The sequence below is a fragment of the Barbus barbus genome (genome assembly GCF_936440315.1).
Source record: "Barbus barbus genome assembly, chromosome: 26".
Classification (NCBI taxonomy): domain Eukaryota; kingdom Metazoa; phylum Chordata; class Actinopteri; order Cypriniformes; family Cyprinidae; genus Barbus; species Barbus barbus.
This window is the reverse complement of record NC_136754.1, coordinates 27,057,102-27,071,886: the sequence shown is the minus strand read 5'-3', so window position 1 is coordinate 27,071,886 and position 14,785 is coordinate 27,057,102. Positions and strand designations below refer to the sequence as shown.

General features: G+C 41.7%; 3 protein-coding genes across 3 annotated transcripts in view; 2 read left to right on the top strand and 1 right to left on the bottom strand.

Moving 5' to 3' along the window:
• Nucleotides 1–14,785, top strand: part of LOC306846144 (tyrosine-protein kinase JAK1-like) — an 830,156-nt gene that overhangs the window by 643,935 nt on the left and 171,436 nt on the right. The window lies entirely within an intron of this gene.
• On the bottom strand, nucleotides 1,391–3,296 carry fam78ba (family with sequence similarity 78 member Ba; the record flags this gene model as incomplete). The annotated part of the gene is made up of 2 exons (XM_079379671.1): nucleotides 1,391–1,913; nucleotides 2,962–3,296. 2 exons carry the CDS (start codon nucleotides 3,294–3,296, stop codon nucleotides 1,391–1,393), a joined length of 858 nt encoding a protein of 285 aa, XP_079235797.1.
• Nucleotides 4,678–14,535, top strand: cmpk (cytidylate kinase). The gene is made up of 6 exons (XM_079379670.1): nucleotides 4,678–4,969; nucleotides 6,822–6,968; nucleotides 7,347–7,499; nucleotides 11,772–11,848; nucleotides 12,096–12,192; nucleotides 13,520–14,535. The coding sequence occupies exons 1-6, from the start codon at nucleotides 4,826–4,828 to the stop codon at nucleotides 13,559–13,561; spliced, it is 660 nt and encodes a 219-aa protein (XP_079235796.1). The 5' UTR covers nucleotides 4,678–4,825; the 3' UTR covers nucleotides 13,562–14,535.

The window sequence follows — 14,785 nt, the reverse complement described above, 5'->3', positions numbered from 1 at the left end:
AGTCTCAATCGACTGATAGAAGTTTCAAAGAGTTTTGCTGGTTGTCCTATAAAGCAAAAGTGTAAATTTCCTGCTTGACCTGCGGTGACCTCCCTTGGTTCTTTTAATGCCTCTGGATTCACTTTGTGTTGTATGGGACCAAACATTCAATCTTTTTCATGCATTATATAGCATCCGTCCTGAAAGTTTAGGGCCTTGTTGCCAAAAAAAAAAAAAAACTTAATGTAAGACTCTTATTTACCACTAAGGTTTTTCCAAAAGGGATAGTTCACTAAAAAATGAACATTCTGTCATAATTTTCTCACCTTCATGTCGTTCTAAACCGGTTTGACTATCTTTCTTCTATGGAACACAAATGAAGATATTTTGAAGAATGTATTCAGCTGTATTTTGTCCATATGAAGATATGGCTTGCAGGAATCAGTGAGGTATGACTTTCGTTGACATTCGCCATATTTTATGTAGTCTGTGTATGCATGTGTTGATCAATGATTCGATTTGGGAGTGAACCAAGTCTTAAATTTTCATTCAAAGTGATCATGTTGCTCAGGAGGACTTGAAATATACAAGTCGAATTGCACTGATTAATGTTATGCTACATTTAAGTCATATTTTTTGAATTTTTGGACCCCATTGCCTTTCATTGTATGGACAAAAACAGCTGAAACGTTCTATAAATATATGTGACCCTGGAGCACAAAACCAGTCATAAGTAGCACGGGCCAACAATAGTATGGGTCAAATTATCAATTTTTCTTTTATGCCAAAATTCATTAGGATATTAAGTAAAGATTATGTTCCATGAAGATATGTTGTCAATTTCCAACCGTAAATATATCAAAACTTAATTTTTGATTAGCAATATGCATTGCTAAGAATTTAATTTGGACAACTTTAAAGGCGATTTTCTCAATATTTAGATTTTTTTTTTGCATCTCAGCCAAATATCGTCCTAGCCTAATAAACCATACATCAATGGAAATCTATTTATTCAGCTTTCAGATGATGTATAAATCTCAATTTCAAAAAATTGACCCTTATGGCTGGTTTAGTGGTCCAAGGTTGCAGATCTTCTTTTGTGTTCTGCAGAAGAAATAAAACAAAAAACACGAGGGTTAGTACATTTTCATTTTTTTCTGTGAACTATTCCTTAAACCTAGTGGTTTCATTTAGTATTAGTTACTCCTGATCATTTGCTGTCTGACCAAGTACTTTGAAGTTTAGAGGTAGTAAAACCTCATGGTGCACGCAGAGAATTGCCTTCTCGACTGACTAGTTCTGAGCAACTGAGAAACCCAACAAAACTGGGAATCCACAAGGCAATCGCAAAATCCAGTGTCCAAACAGTGCATGCAGTCTTTGATGTCCCATAGGCACTGTTAAGACACCCCTATTTGGGTGGTATCACTACCAGAGGTTGTCCTCTCCTGGGCCTCCACATCAGCACCTGGGCATCGTTGGCATTGGGCCTGCCCAGTGCGTTGGGCGGGATGGGCTCGTTGTTGCTGAGAATGTGCGGCTGTTCCTGATGTGGCCGTCCCATCAGTTTGGCACGAGAACCAAGCGGCATGGAAGGATCCACCTCAATGTCTACACGCATACGCCAGCGCACTGTCTGAAGAACGATACGCTCTTTGGTGTCTGCGTTTAGTGCCACCAGCCAGGTGATGAAGCTCTGGTCTCGGGTGATGTGCGTGAGCATGGGCGTGTTGCTGTTGCTGATGGGCACTGCCCAAGTCACGCTGGGGTAGAAGTTGTCATTCATGCTCACCGTTAGCCGGGACGGTTTGGACGTGGGGCCTGAGAGGGTTACTGTTTCGGTGGTGTTACCGTACCAGGGATAACTGACACCGTCAGAATCGCTTATGGCCTTCACCCGTCCTTCTCGAAGCTCGGGTAATTCCCAGCTGGACCTGCGGAAGGGAAAGAAGGCAAGCGGTCAGGAAGGACAAAAGAGTCCAAAGAGCGGCAGTGCCTTAATAGATCAAACGGGCGAATGAGGTGAGTGAATAGAGATGGCGAAGGTGGGTGAGCGGACCTGCTCAGTACAAAGTGCCTCATACAAATATGGAAAAACAGTGATTAAAAAACATGGGGATGTGAATGAAATATTCATGAATGTGTGTTTTTTGTTCTCAGTTAGCCTTCCCACTCATTTTAATCATCTCTTCCTAAGCTGTCTCTATCTGCTTCCCTCCTGCTCTGATGGTCTCCTTGATGATCCTGTGTTTTAGGGTTAAGTTTAAAGCTTGATTTGGGGCTTGAACAACAGAATTCCCCTCAATTTGAGAGGGTAATGTTAGGAACAGCTTGGCAAAATCATGGTCAATAGATTAGGGCAAAATTCTGAATTGAAGAATTGGCTGCCTTTCAATTCACGAGTGTGTAAGTTTAAAATGAATGGGGCACAACTCACAGGAAGTAGAAGTGGAATGACAAAAAAAATTAAAAATTTTTCTGAAGAAATTCAACGTAGGAAGTGCATTCTGGGTAATGAATTCTCTCTCCACAAGACCTATAAATCTTTAAACTTTAAGGCTTTTTAAACTTTTTCACAACTTTGAAACAAGGCTTTATTACGTTTATTTTTTCATACCGTTAAAATAATGTCTTTGAATTGCAATTCAATCTACTTTACATTCAAATTTGAATTGGAGTTCTGTATCCTGTTTGCTACTTTGTAACTAGTTGGAGTTTTGAAAGCATTCTGAGTTCTATTCTGAATGGCCCACAATCCTACAATAAATATCACACAAGGAACAGATTCTACAAAGATATAGAGATGTCAAACCACACAACATGATACTCATTCATTTGTCGACAACAGATGACCACAAAACCAACAGAGCGACCATTAAATATGAAAACCTCCAACATTTTGTTTCAGTTTGCCATCAATATCATGTAACACACATTGAAACTTGAGCTTGTCATTGTTTGTTTGGTTTACCGGTTACTCACATGCCAATATCACCATATGTATTGAAGAACTCCATTTGGGTGCACGCCTGAATCCAGCCCACGGTCCATGTTTCGTTTCTGGGAACCGGGGGCATCACTATCCCGGCCGATGCTCTGAAGTACGGGGTCTTGTATCGCAGGACAATGGGTGAATTCTCCTCAATGATGGTCGGGCATTGGTCAATGGAGGCTGAGACCTCATAGACCACTATGTTCTCCCGTCGGATGCGGGGCTTGCAGGCGATGCTCTGAATGCAACCCATGGTCCTGCTTATTAGGGGTGTCAATGTGGCCAATGACGGAAAAAGGAGGAAATATTTAAGCAATATATTCATTGGCACTTTTTACATCCCTTGAAACGCTGACAGATCCTCGTCTTCATTTCCAACTCGATATATTCTCGATAAATCCTCTGGGTGAAAGCACTGAAAAGCATGTCTGCTATCGACATGTTTTGATGCATTTCAGAGCGCGCGTGCGTTGTTCTAGCGCATCTTTGAGACCGATGGAGAAGTGTAACGGGAACACGGTGCTGTTGTGGAGCCGAGGGTGTATGGATGATCCGTGTCGCCTGCTCCCGAAGCGCTGGAGTGCCGCACTGCCCTTGATGCTCGTCCCCAGCAGATGTGATCCGGCCTCCACCGAATCGGACACCCGGTGTGCGCCTGTTTGCCGTCCTTCTTCCAATTCACGCGTCCAGCAGTAGCTCTGAGCCCTCTGATCCTGGTTTTTCTGCTGGGCGCGGGCATGTCAGTGCTGAAGAGGGAGCCAGTGCTGCATAGAGAGGGTACGCTGGTTATATTTCCTCCAGGTGAACGACCTGCCCAACATTTTGTTGATGCGGCGGCTCCTTCTGAAAGGGGAGAAGCGACACACAGACGGATCCAGCCGAGCAGGGATCCAGTGCATCTGATTTACAATGCAAACTTGGGTGCTACGTTTAAAAACGCAATGCCTGTCATGGGCATCACTGGACTAATTTTGCGTTTTTCCTTTGTGTGTTTCCATCCCTTGCATCCATGGCGAAGACACCCTGTGGAAATCTTTGAAGAACACAAAGATGGAAGTAATAACAAACACAGCGCATGCAAGCCCCCTGCAACATTATATAGCGCAGTGATTTTTAAATATATTCCTCCAGTGAAAAACAACAGAGAATCTTAACGCAGACATGTGCTTATATGGTCGCTGTTCAGTTGCAGTGAGGTGCTGATCGGTGTTGCCAGATTGCGCAAGAAATACAAGCGATTTACATAAAAACAATACATTCTGTAGAGTTTAGACTATGTTGTTTAGATTGCATTTATGGCAAAGCACAAAAGAGTTATTAAAAAAAAAATATCCAATCTCTTTTCTTATTTTGTACTTTGAGTGTTAGAAAAAAAAACTATATTCTGTAAAGGTTAGACGACCTTTTTTTTCATAGTAAGTGCAGAAATACTGAATGATTAGTCATACTTTGTGCTAAACTTAAGGCCAAGCATCAGCAAACCTAAAATACGGTAATATATTCTGAACATTAGGCCAAAATTTGGTAATGCTCGCATTAAATTTATAAGGATCTTTAAAAAAAATCCGTCGCTTATAATAAGCGGACATGGCAACACGGTGCTGATGCTGATGCGCGAACCCCAGGTTCAGGAGGGGTGCGCGTTCTAGAGAGCGTTCAGAGCTGTGGGCGTGGCTTAAGTAACGTCAGCGTCTCCTCTGCTCTCTGATTGGTCGGACACGTGTACGGCGGAAGTGGAATCTGCCCCGCGCACTTCCTGGACACGCATCAACCGGTCATTCAAGCAGCTCTGTACCTGACTCGCAGGGGTCGATGGTCATTCATTAGTGCAGCTCTCTCTTATCCGCTCGGTTTATGATTGTGGCTTTGCTGCACAGGCTGTCGGAGAAGTTACCACGCGGTGTGCACAGGTTGAGTGTGATGATGAAGCCGAAGGTTGTGTTTGTTTTGGGCGGGCCTGGCGCGGGGAAGGGGACACAATGCGCGAGAATCGTGGAGGTAAGAGAGATGCAGAGCATTAAGCATTTTATCATATTAATAGAGAATAACTATATAAGCGCTGTATGCAAGACAACGAGTCTTTATGGGGCTGCTGGAGTGTTACGGATCGTTCATTTCCGTGTGTCCTCTAAGACATTTCATAAAGAAAAAGCCTTTCCCAGCGCCATTTGGTCCTTTCAGCAGCGATACTATGTTTCATCATGGTGTAATAAATTTGATGGAAGAGAATTTTCTCAGAATGAAAATGTGCATTGATTTGTAATAATTTCCTGGAGTGTTTCCACAGTCATATATCCTGGTTATGAACAGGAGCTGTGTTCAATCAGGTCCCACCCTGCTGTCTGTGCAGTGTTCAGCTGTCATGAATTGGCACCAGCAATGGGTTAAAGGCCATATGTGTGAAATGTACAATTGATATGTCTGTGAATGGGATTTTTTTTATTTCTTTTGTATTTTTAGATTTTAGTTTTTGAAAAAAAAAAAAAAAAATCTTACGTTTATCAGTTTGATCAAAAATACAGTAAAAACAGTAATATTGTATATAATGTTAAATACTTTCTGAAGGATCATGTAAGGACACTAAAGGCACTGAAGACAGAAAATACACACGAATAAGTAAAATGATGAAATATGACAATTGAAAAATTTGAAAGTGGTATATCTGTACAGTATTGCTGTTTTACTGTAGTTTTGATCAACTTATTTTATTGTTGGTGAGCATAAGAGATGTCTTTAAAAAGCTTAAAAAAAAACGTAATTACATTTATTCATTTAACAGATGTTTTTATCCAAAGTAACTTACAATAGAGGAGTACAAAGCGATTTATCAATAATCTCAGGAAGTGCACGTAATACAAACTTTCAGACATTGTTCAGATTACTACAAGGTAGACAGGAAGGGGTTAAGGAAAGACCCCCCCCCCCCCCCCCAAACTTTAGACTGGAAAGTGTATATTGTATTTACAGTAACTGGAATTTTTTTAATCACCCTTTTTGAATCTTCTGGTTCATTTACTTTTGGGTAATTGGAATTTTTGATAGTTGGAATAATTGTTTAAAATAGTTTTAGATTAATAATTTAGAAGAATAACATCACGCCACAGCACTTCAATGTCAACTACTCATTTCTTATAACTATGTTGTTTAGGTTGCATTTAAAGCAAAAGAGTTACTGAAAAAGATCCAATCTCTGTTCTTATATTGTGTTTTGAGTGCTAGAAGAAAACCTTCTCTATTAGTCTTATGGCATCTGAACAAGGTTGTGAAACAAGTTTTTTGGATGCTTATTAAGGCCACAAAAACAAAAGGAAATAGCAATTTTTAACGCTCCAAAAGCAATGAATTTGCATTTTCATTCAGGCCGACGCGAAAATCAAGTTTCCCAGGTCTGGGCGTGCAATATGCTAATGTTTCATGTTGACGTCAACATGAAATGACTTGGGATTCGTTTTAAAAACGACTCGTTTCAATGATTCAGAGTTGACTCTTTCTTTTGAGAGACAATAACTTTATATAAGGTGCACTTTCAGATTTAAAACTTTGCAGGATGTTTTCATTCACTTAGAGCTGTGTTACACACTGCATGAAAGGTCTTTTTCAAAAATCCATAATAGGGGCAGTTTAAAAAACATTTGATCTGTCAAAAGGAGTGTCTGGACAGCCTTTGTTGCAAAGCTGCCTGTTCAGTTACCCAACCCATACACATCCCTCTTTTGTGATTCCATTCATATAAATGACTGCTGTCATGTTCCTTTGTAAGAAGCTTACAATCTTACTATATATTATCGACTATAATGCACTGAAGTTTGTAATGTGTAAAGGTGTGTAATGAGTTTTCTCCTGCGCTCAGAACTACAGCTACACTCACCTGTCAGCCGGAGACCTGCTGAGAGAGGAGCGCAGCCGCACCGGCTCCGAGTTTGGTCAGCTCATCGACAGCTACATCAAAGAGGGCAAAATAGTTCCTGTTGAAATCACCATCAACTTGCTGAAAAAGGTGGTTACACTCGTCCGTCACGCTTACCAAGCCAAAGCATTCCAGGTCGTGACTCATGGTGATTGTAGAAGGAAAGAGGTGGACATTTTCAAACAGATTGAGAATTATCACAGAATGAACTTGATAACAAATGCGAGCAGATTCACTATCAGGGGTGGAGAGTTCAAAGAGCGGCTCATAATAGACGTACATGGACAGGCTTGTCTCATAATAGGCATAAATCATAACTGCTATACCATAATAAAACCGACAAGCCTCTTTACAGTCAAGTTATAATTCTGATAGTCCGGCCTTTTCTAAGCAGATTAGTCATTTATCTCATCTAAAAATGGATGTTTTCAGATATTTATTTTTACTGAAGAAACATGTATTTGTCAGGCAATGGAAGAGACCATGAAAGCCGATGAAAAGAAGTTCCGCTTTCTTATCGATGGGTTCCCACGAAACCAAGACAACCTGCAGGGATGGAACACTGTCATGGACGGGAAGGCGGATGTCAAGTTTGTGCTTTTCTTTGACTGCAGTAATGAGGTGAGGAGCAGCTTAGGTTTTAAGAATTTTAAATATTTATTGTACTACCATAAGAGTTTATTAAAGTGGCATATAATTATTGAGATATAATTTTTAATTAATAATGAACTAGTTTTTATTTGTAAACAAAAGGGGTGTAGCTTGTCTCAATTGTATTTTTTTAATTAAAGAGTGGTTTACTGAACAAATTTTTGGTCTGATTAAATAAATTCAATTATAATTTAAATTTCTTACAAATGAAAATCTACCTCGGCTAATGCTGTAAACTATAGGGAGCCCTATTACTTTCACATTTTTGTAATAAAGGTTAAAATTAACAGCAGAGTCCAAACTTAAATTCAATTATTTATTTTTATGTATAATAATTAACACTCAAATAAAAAAAAAGTTTTTATTTGACGTAAATTGCACATAAGGCCGTTTTTACATTAACCTCTAAACCTAATTATAAAGTTTCTATTTGTTGCTGAAATATAATAATTTGCACAATGGCTGTCATAACTTGTTAATAATTGAGACATTAATTAAGATAGGTTAAGTAAAATATAATGAAAATATAGGCTAATATATAGTGAAATGCTCTTCTCTAGTGAACAAATGAGCTGTGGACACTGAATGACTTGGCTGAGGTAAATGTGAATGACATTTTGTTTACAAGTTGTTTTATTGACATATTTCTGTGGTTGAAACACTTGATTACATAATTACATGAGGCATGAGATGTTCAGTCATGTTTATTTCATGCTATAACTAGTAGTAAAGCTGCCGTTTGAACTCAAACATCAAAGAACGTCAAAACAGCATTTATTTTTTTCAATTTCCTAAAAAAAGGGCAAAATTTGAGGAGACTTTATTTATTGAAAGTAACGATATATAAAACATACTCTGTTACTGTCATAACCTCGGTTCCCTGAGATACGGAACGAGTACTGCGTCTTGATAAAGACGCATATGGGGAAAAAACTTTTTTCTCCTGAACTGAAGTCTTATTCATACATGCAGTGAAACTGCACGACTATTGGTTCGTGCAGTGTGTAAAAAAACGAACCAATGGGTTGGCAGCGGAGCTGCACGAGCCTATGGCGACGAAGGCCGCCAGAATGGGCGGGGCTATCCAGTTATATAAGTGGCCGTTTCGCCATAGGATCCTCTGGTTACTTCGACTGAAGCGACCACTGAGTCGTGCAGCTACCTGGCACGGCAAAGTACGCAGTACTCGTTCTGTATCTCAGGGAACCGAGGTTACGGCAGTAACCGAGTAAGTTCCCTGTCGATACTCCACTCGTACTGCGTCTTGATAAAGACGCATATGGGAACTCAATTCAATCACGCCGTGCTAAGGTAGAGGAACGACTGCAATAATATACCTCCATAAGCATTCTAATGCCCATAGGGAAGTGCAATATTGTACTCCGGGCTAAAACGAGCTAAACTCATAGAGGTTATGCTTGGCCTGGGTGATTGTTCCATTTGACTCTTACATACTCGGTACTTCCAGGACCGAAGTATGCAAGGAACCAACCAGAGAGCTTGAGCGCATTGCGGTCAAGAATTCTCCGTAAAGATTGTTCCCATAACGTATGCATGTACGCTCATCTAAGCAGAGAGGACCCTGGCCTGTAAGGCCGGTATGTCCAGGTTATAAAACCTAGCAAATGTGGACGGCGAGGCCCAGCGGGCCGCCGCATAAATCTCTGTAATGGACACATCGCTAGTCCACGCCCATGACGAGGCGATGCCTCTAGTAGAATGGGCTCTTACTCCAATGGGGCATTGTAGGCCCAAAGAAGAGTACGCCAGCGTAACGGCATCCATTATCCACTTAGAGAGCCTCTGCTTAGTCACCGGATACCCCTTGGCGCGGTTACCGAAGCTAACAAAAGAGCTGTTCCGTACGCCTAAAGGAGGCGGAACGCTCGAAGTAGATCCTCAAAGCTCTGACAAGACATAACAAGGATAACTCCCGGTCCTCCTCAGGAGGAGGAAGCGCGGAGAGTGAGATGACCTGAGCTCTGAATGGAGTTGAAAGTACCTTGGGTACGTAACCATGCCTTGGTTTCAGGATGACTTTAGAGTCGTTGGGCCCGAATTCCAGACAGGCAGGGCTAATAGAGAGCGCCTGTAGGTCTCCTACTCGCTTTACCGACGCTAGTTCTAGTAGCAGAGCAGTCTTCAGCGACAGTGACCGATGGTTCGTAGACTGTAGCGGCTCAAAGGGAGGGCACTTCAGTGGGTGGGTCCCATGTAGGGACGGTAAGGGGCCGAGGTGGATTCAGTCTCTTGGCTACCGTCAGAAAACGTTTTATTTTTTCCGCTTGCTTTTACAGCGGATGCTTGCTTGGGCGCTTGTACGGGCCATGTATTTGCAACAAACACAAATCCCTCTGCACCCGGAGATGAACGGGGTGAGAAGAGATTTAAGAGAGGCTGTTTGGTGAGCGGTCCGGCCGCGGCGGGACTTGGCCCTCTCCTCTTCCTGCCCTGCAGATCAGGAAGACGCCGGAGGTGCAGGGTCCAACACTATCCTGGGTCGGGGGCCCTGGCGCTTCAGAAAGGGGTGGCGTCTGGCTGAGCGGGAACGCCCTCGCGTCTGCTGAGTCTTGGCAGGCTGAGGGGCAGGAACGGCAGGTGCATGCTTCGCGGGCTGCTGAGTCGGCGCAGGTCTAGGGCGACTAGTAGCAGCTGCAGAGCTGGAGCGCTTTGGCAGGAAGTGTCGCATGGCCTGTGACGCCTTCTGCGCCTCTGTGAAGCGCTCAGCAAATCCTTCCATTGCGGGTCCAAAGAGGCCGTTGGGGGAAATCGGGGCATCAAGGAAGGGGACCTTGTCTGCGTCCTTGATTTCTGTCAGCGTGAGCCACAGGTGGCGCTCGAGCACCACCAGGCTGGCCATGGACCTTCCTATCGCCTGGGCGGTGGTTTTGGTGGCGCGCAGAGCCAGGTCTGTTGCACTTCTCAGCTCCCTGAGAGCTGCAGGATCAGACTCAGACTCGTCCATGGCAGAGAGGAGCTTGGCCTGATAGACCTGTAGAACCGCCATTGAATGAAGTGCTGAAACCGCCTGTCCAGCTGAAGCGTAGGAGCGTCCAGCGAGTGCTGAAGTGGTCCTGCATGGCTTGGACGGGTGGGCGGCCTTTGCCTTCCAGCTGATGGCAGTGGGTGGGCAGAGGTTAGCAGCCACTGACTCATCTAGTTGAGGCATCTTCTCGTACCCCTTTTCTTCAGCGCCGTCAATTGTAGTGAGGGCGGATGAAGCGGCAGTACGGAGGCGAGCAGAGTAGGGGGAGCACCAAGATCTCATGAGCTCGTCGTGAACTTCAGGGAAGAACAGCGAGGGTCACTGGCGAGGGGCCTGATGGCGCCCCGGCAGGAACCACTCGTCGAGACTGCTGCGAGAAGGCTCCTCTGGTGGAGGCCACTCCAATCCCAGCTCCTTTGAGAGGACACGGGAAAAAAAAAAAGGACACGGACGCTGGTCAGGTTGGGAAAAAAGGATGGGAGAAACCTCTCTGAGTGGCAAGAGAGAGGCACGCGGGATCTGAGCCGACGTGAGCTCGTTCTCAGCCGGGCGCTGAGATCCTCTGCCCCGCTGTTTTTTCCTCAAGTCCCTGGGAGGAAGAAAACGGAAGGGCGCGAGGGGCAGAGTCGCTCTATGAAAAGAAAGCGATCCGAGAGCGCAGAGAGGCGAGACTGATGTTCTCGCAGTGAGTACAATCAGAGCCAGCGAGCGCTGCATTTGCATGGGATTTCCCCAAACAGGAAACGCACTCGCTGTGGCCGTCATCGGACCGCAGTAACGGCACGGCATTTGAAACCACGTTGATTTGCTCTTTTAGAATGCGTGAGTTTCGCCGGAAGATCAGGCTTCTGGGATCAGCGGAGGCGAAGACGTCGTCGCTGAAGGAGAAGAAATCTGACTATGGTGAAACGGCCGCTTATATAGCCGGATGGCCCCGCCCATTCTGCCGGTATCTGGTGGGCTTTGTCGCTATAGGCTCGTGCAGCTCCGCTGCCGACCCATTGGTTTGTTTTTTACACACTGCACGAACCAATAGTTTTGCAGTTTCACTGCGTGACTGAATAAGACTTCAGTTCAGGAGAAAAAATAATTTTTCCCATATGCGTCTTTATCAAGTCCGCAGTACGAGTGGAGTATCGACAGGGAACTGGAAGTTTCACTCATGTAGTGGTTAAAACAACACTGTATTTGCACCGTACACATGCGGACCGAACCGAAAGACTGTGAATGTGATTTTCAGTTGTTGTGTATTTCAGGTTTGCATTGACAGATGTTTAGAGCGGGGGAAGAGCAGCGGACGCACCGATGACAACAGAGAAAGTCTAGAGAAAAGGTAGTTCTCCCCATTATAACGGTATCAGATATATCGAGCTATATGTAAAGCATGTAGTATGACTACTGTAATAATTTTGGCAGACCTCAGAAATTAGCATTTTGTTTGGAAAATGTTGTGTGGTGACAGTCACCATATAGTTTGGCATTATATGGAAATGTATGGACTACTGTCTTTGTTTACAGTGACTTTGGTTGCACTTTTGATTCATCTCAAGGTTTCCTAAACGTTCTTGTTTCATTTTTAGGATCCAGACGTACCTCCAGTCCACACGGCCCATTATAGAGCAGTACGAGAAGCAGGGGAAGGTGCGCATGATTGATGCCTCCCGATCAGTGGATGAGGTATGACCGTTTTTTGGCTCATTTCATTAAATTGATCTGTTTTTTTTTATTTTTTTGAGCCTGAGGTTTTTGGTGCAGTTCTGTATAAAAGTTATTTTGTTGTGCTTTATTAATTGAAAATTTTTGAAACACATTAACACATATTAATAAAGGTAATAGTTTCCCCAAAAATGAAAATTTACCCACCCTCAGGCCTTCCAAAACATTGAGGAATTACGTTTCTTCAATTCTTCAACAATTTCTCCAACTTGGAAAATTTTGAAAAATTTAGCATTACATCACTTTCTCACTAATGGATCCTCTGCAGTGAATGGGTGCCGTCAGAATGAGAGTCCAAACAGCTGATAAAAACAAAAAAAAAGTAATCCACACCACTCCAGACCATCAATTAAGTCCTTGTGAAGCGTTTGTAAAAAAAAAAACAATACCATCATTAAAACATTTTTGATTTCAAACCATTGCTCAAATCTGTATCAATTATGTAATCTTGTCTGAATCAGTAGAGAAATATTCACAGATCAAGCACTGTCTACACTACAAAAACAGTTCTAAACAAATAAGTGGGTGAAGGACAACAAGGGGTAGACTTTTTCACATTTTCACTGGCAGACAACTCGCTTCACAAGACATTAATTGATGTACTGGATTGGTGTGGATTACTTGTGTTTTTTTTATCAGCTGTTTGGACTCTCAGTCTGACGGCACCCATTCACTGCAGCGGATCCACTGCTGAGCAAGTCATGTAGTGCTACATTTCTCCAAATCTGTTATGATGAAGAAACAAACTCATCTACATCTTTGACGGTACATTTTCAGCAAATGTTCATTTTTGGTTGAGCTATTCCTTGAAAGGACAAATTTTCATTAAATATTTTCATGAAAGATGTATCTTTCACTAGAATATATAGTCCGTCATGTAACCATGCTATATAAAAATTCTGTTGTGCATAGAAATATTCAATGAAAAACTTGAGCTTAAAACAAATCAAAAGCGAAGTGTTGCCTTGGCAACTAACTGAAATTGAAGAAGTTAAATTATAAGACTTAAGTCAAAATAAATCAGAGCTAAATAGAAAAATATTTTAAAAATGACAAAAGCACATAACAAAATTACTAAAACTTTAAAATTAAAATGAAAAACATTGAAATTGAGTTTGCATTATTTTTTTTTCTTTGTTTTTATACCATATTAATACATTGATGTATTATTAAATACCATAATAATATAGATATAATACCAAAGTGCTTTACTATGCCATAGTGCAATAATAAACATCAGTCCATTCTTTTGAGTTTCATTTTGCTTCCAATCTGTTTTTTCTTTCAGGTGTTTGGAGATGTGAAGAACATTCTGGAGAAAGAAGGCTAAACATCCACAGCAAAAATCCAAATTCTTGAAAATTAAGGTGTCTGTTTATTTTCGGCAGCGCTATGCCATCATGTATCGATATATATATACATTTTTACTCCTTCAACAGTAAAATAGAGTTGTTTTTTTAGACGCGAGAGAGTGTGTGCTTATATCTATGTTTGTAAGTCTGAAAGGAAAACACTTTTGCTGAGCAAGCGATCTGTACTTGCTCAATATTACGCTGATGAGGAACAAGATTTCAGTAGCGAATCAAGCAAGCTTGAGCAATAATGTTCAGGACACTTCTATAGGAAGAGAACATGCACGCTTCTGCTCTTAACTTCAGGATAATCTTCCATTCAGTGTATAAAACACAATTACAAATAAGAAATACTGCAGTTCCTATTGGCTCCTGCACTTAACAGTTTCATTGTTCAAGCTATAAATGACCAACAGGAAGTAAGAGTGTTTGAGTAGATTTCCAGACCTGTTTGTGTTATATTTGGTGACGTGTTTCTCATTGTTTTGTACAGTAATCCACAGCAGGTTCTGAGGACCGTTTGCTGGCCACCCATTAGAGAGCTGAGTTTTAGCTGTATGTTTTTCTTTTATCATATTGTGACTGCTTTATTCCAAACACATGCCATCTTTGCTCAGGCAGTAGATTTTAAGTTGTGGGGAATGGGTGCTCATGCTTTTATTTGATTGTCTCAGCATCTTGGTGTTGTTCATGAAGAAACTGACTTTGTCATATTGATGTGGCCGTTCCATAAATAACACAAAACAATATATGAAATATCAAGGATGAGAGAACTCACTGAAAAAAAAAAAAAAACTTTTTGATGTTGAATATCTCCAATCTTTCAGTAATTCACAATTCTGCACTACAGGAAAAGAATAAAAGCCTTCTTGAGTTGAATGCTAGTTTCACATGTATATGACTATTATGCATCGCCAAATTTTTTTGTTCTCAGGAAATAAATTGAAAATGTAAAAAAAGATCCAGCATTATTGTCTCTTTTAACAGCAGCATTTTTGTCTAGGATTTTTCGATGATGATGATTCTTAAGCTGTTAGTCATTTCTAAATTAGACTTTTGAACTCATATTTCTAAGGTCAATAGTCTGAGGTTTGATTTTTATTTCAAATACATGAAAAAAAAAGTTTTCCACAAAAATATGAAGCAGCACAACTGTTTTCAAAATTAACAATCAAAAATGTTTCTTGAGAATCAAAGCATAT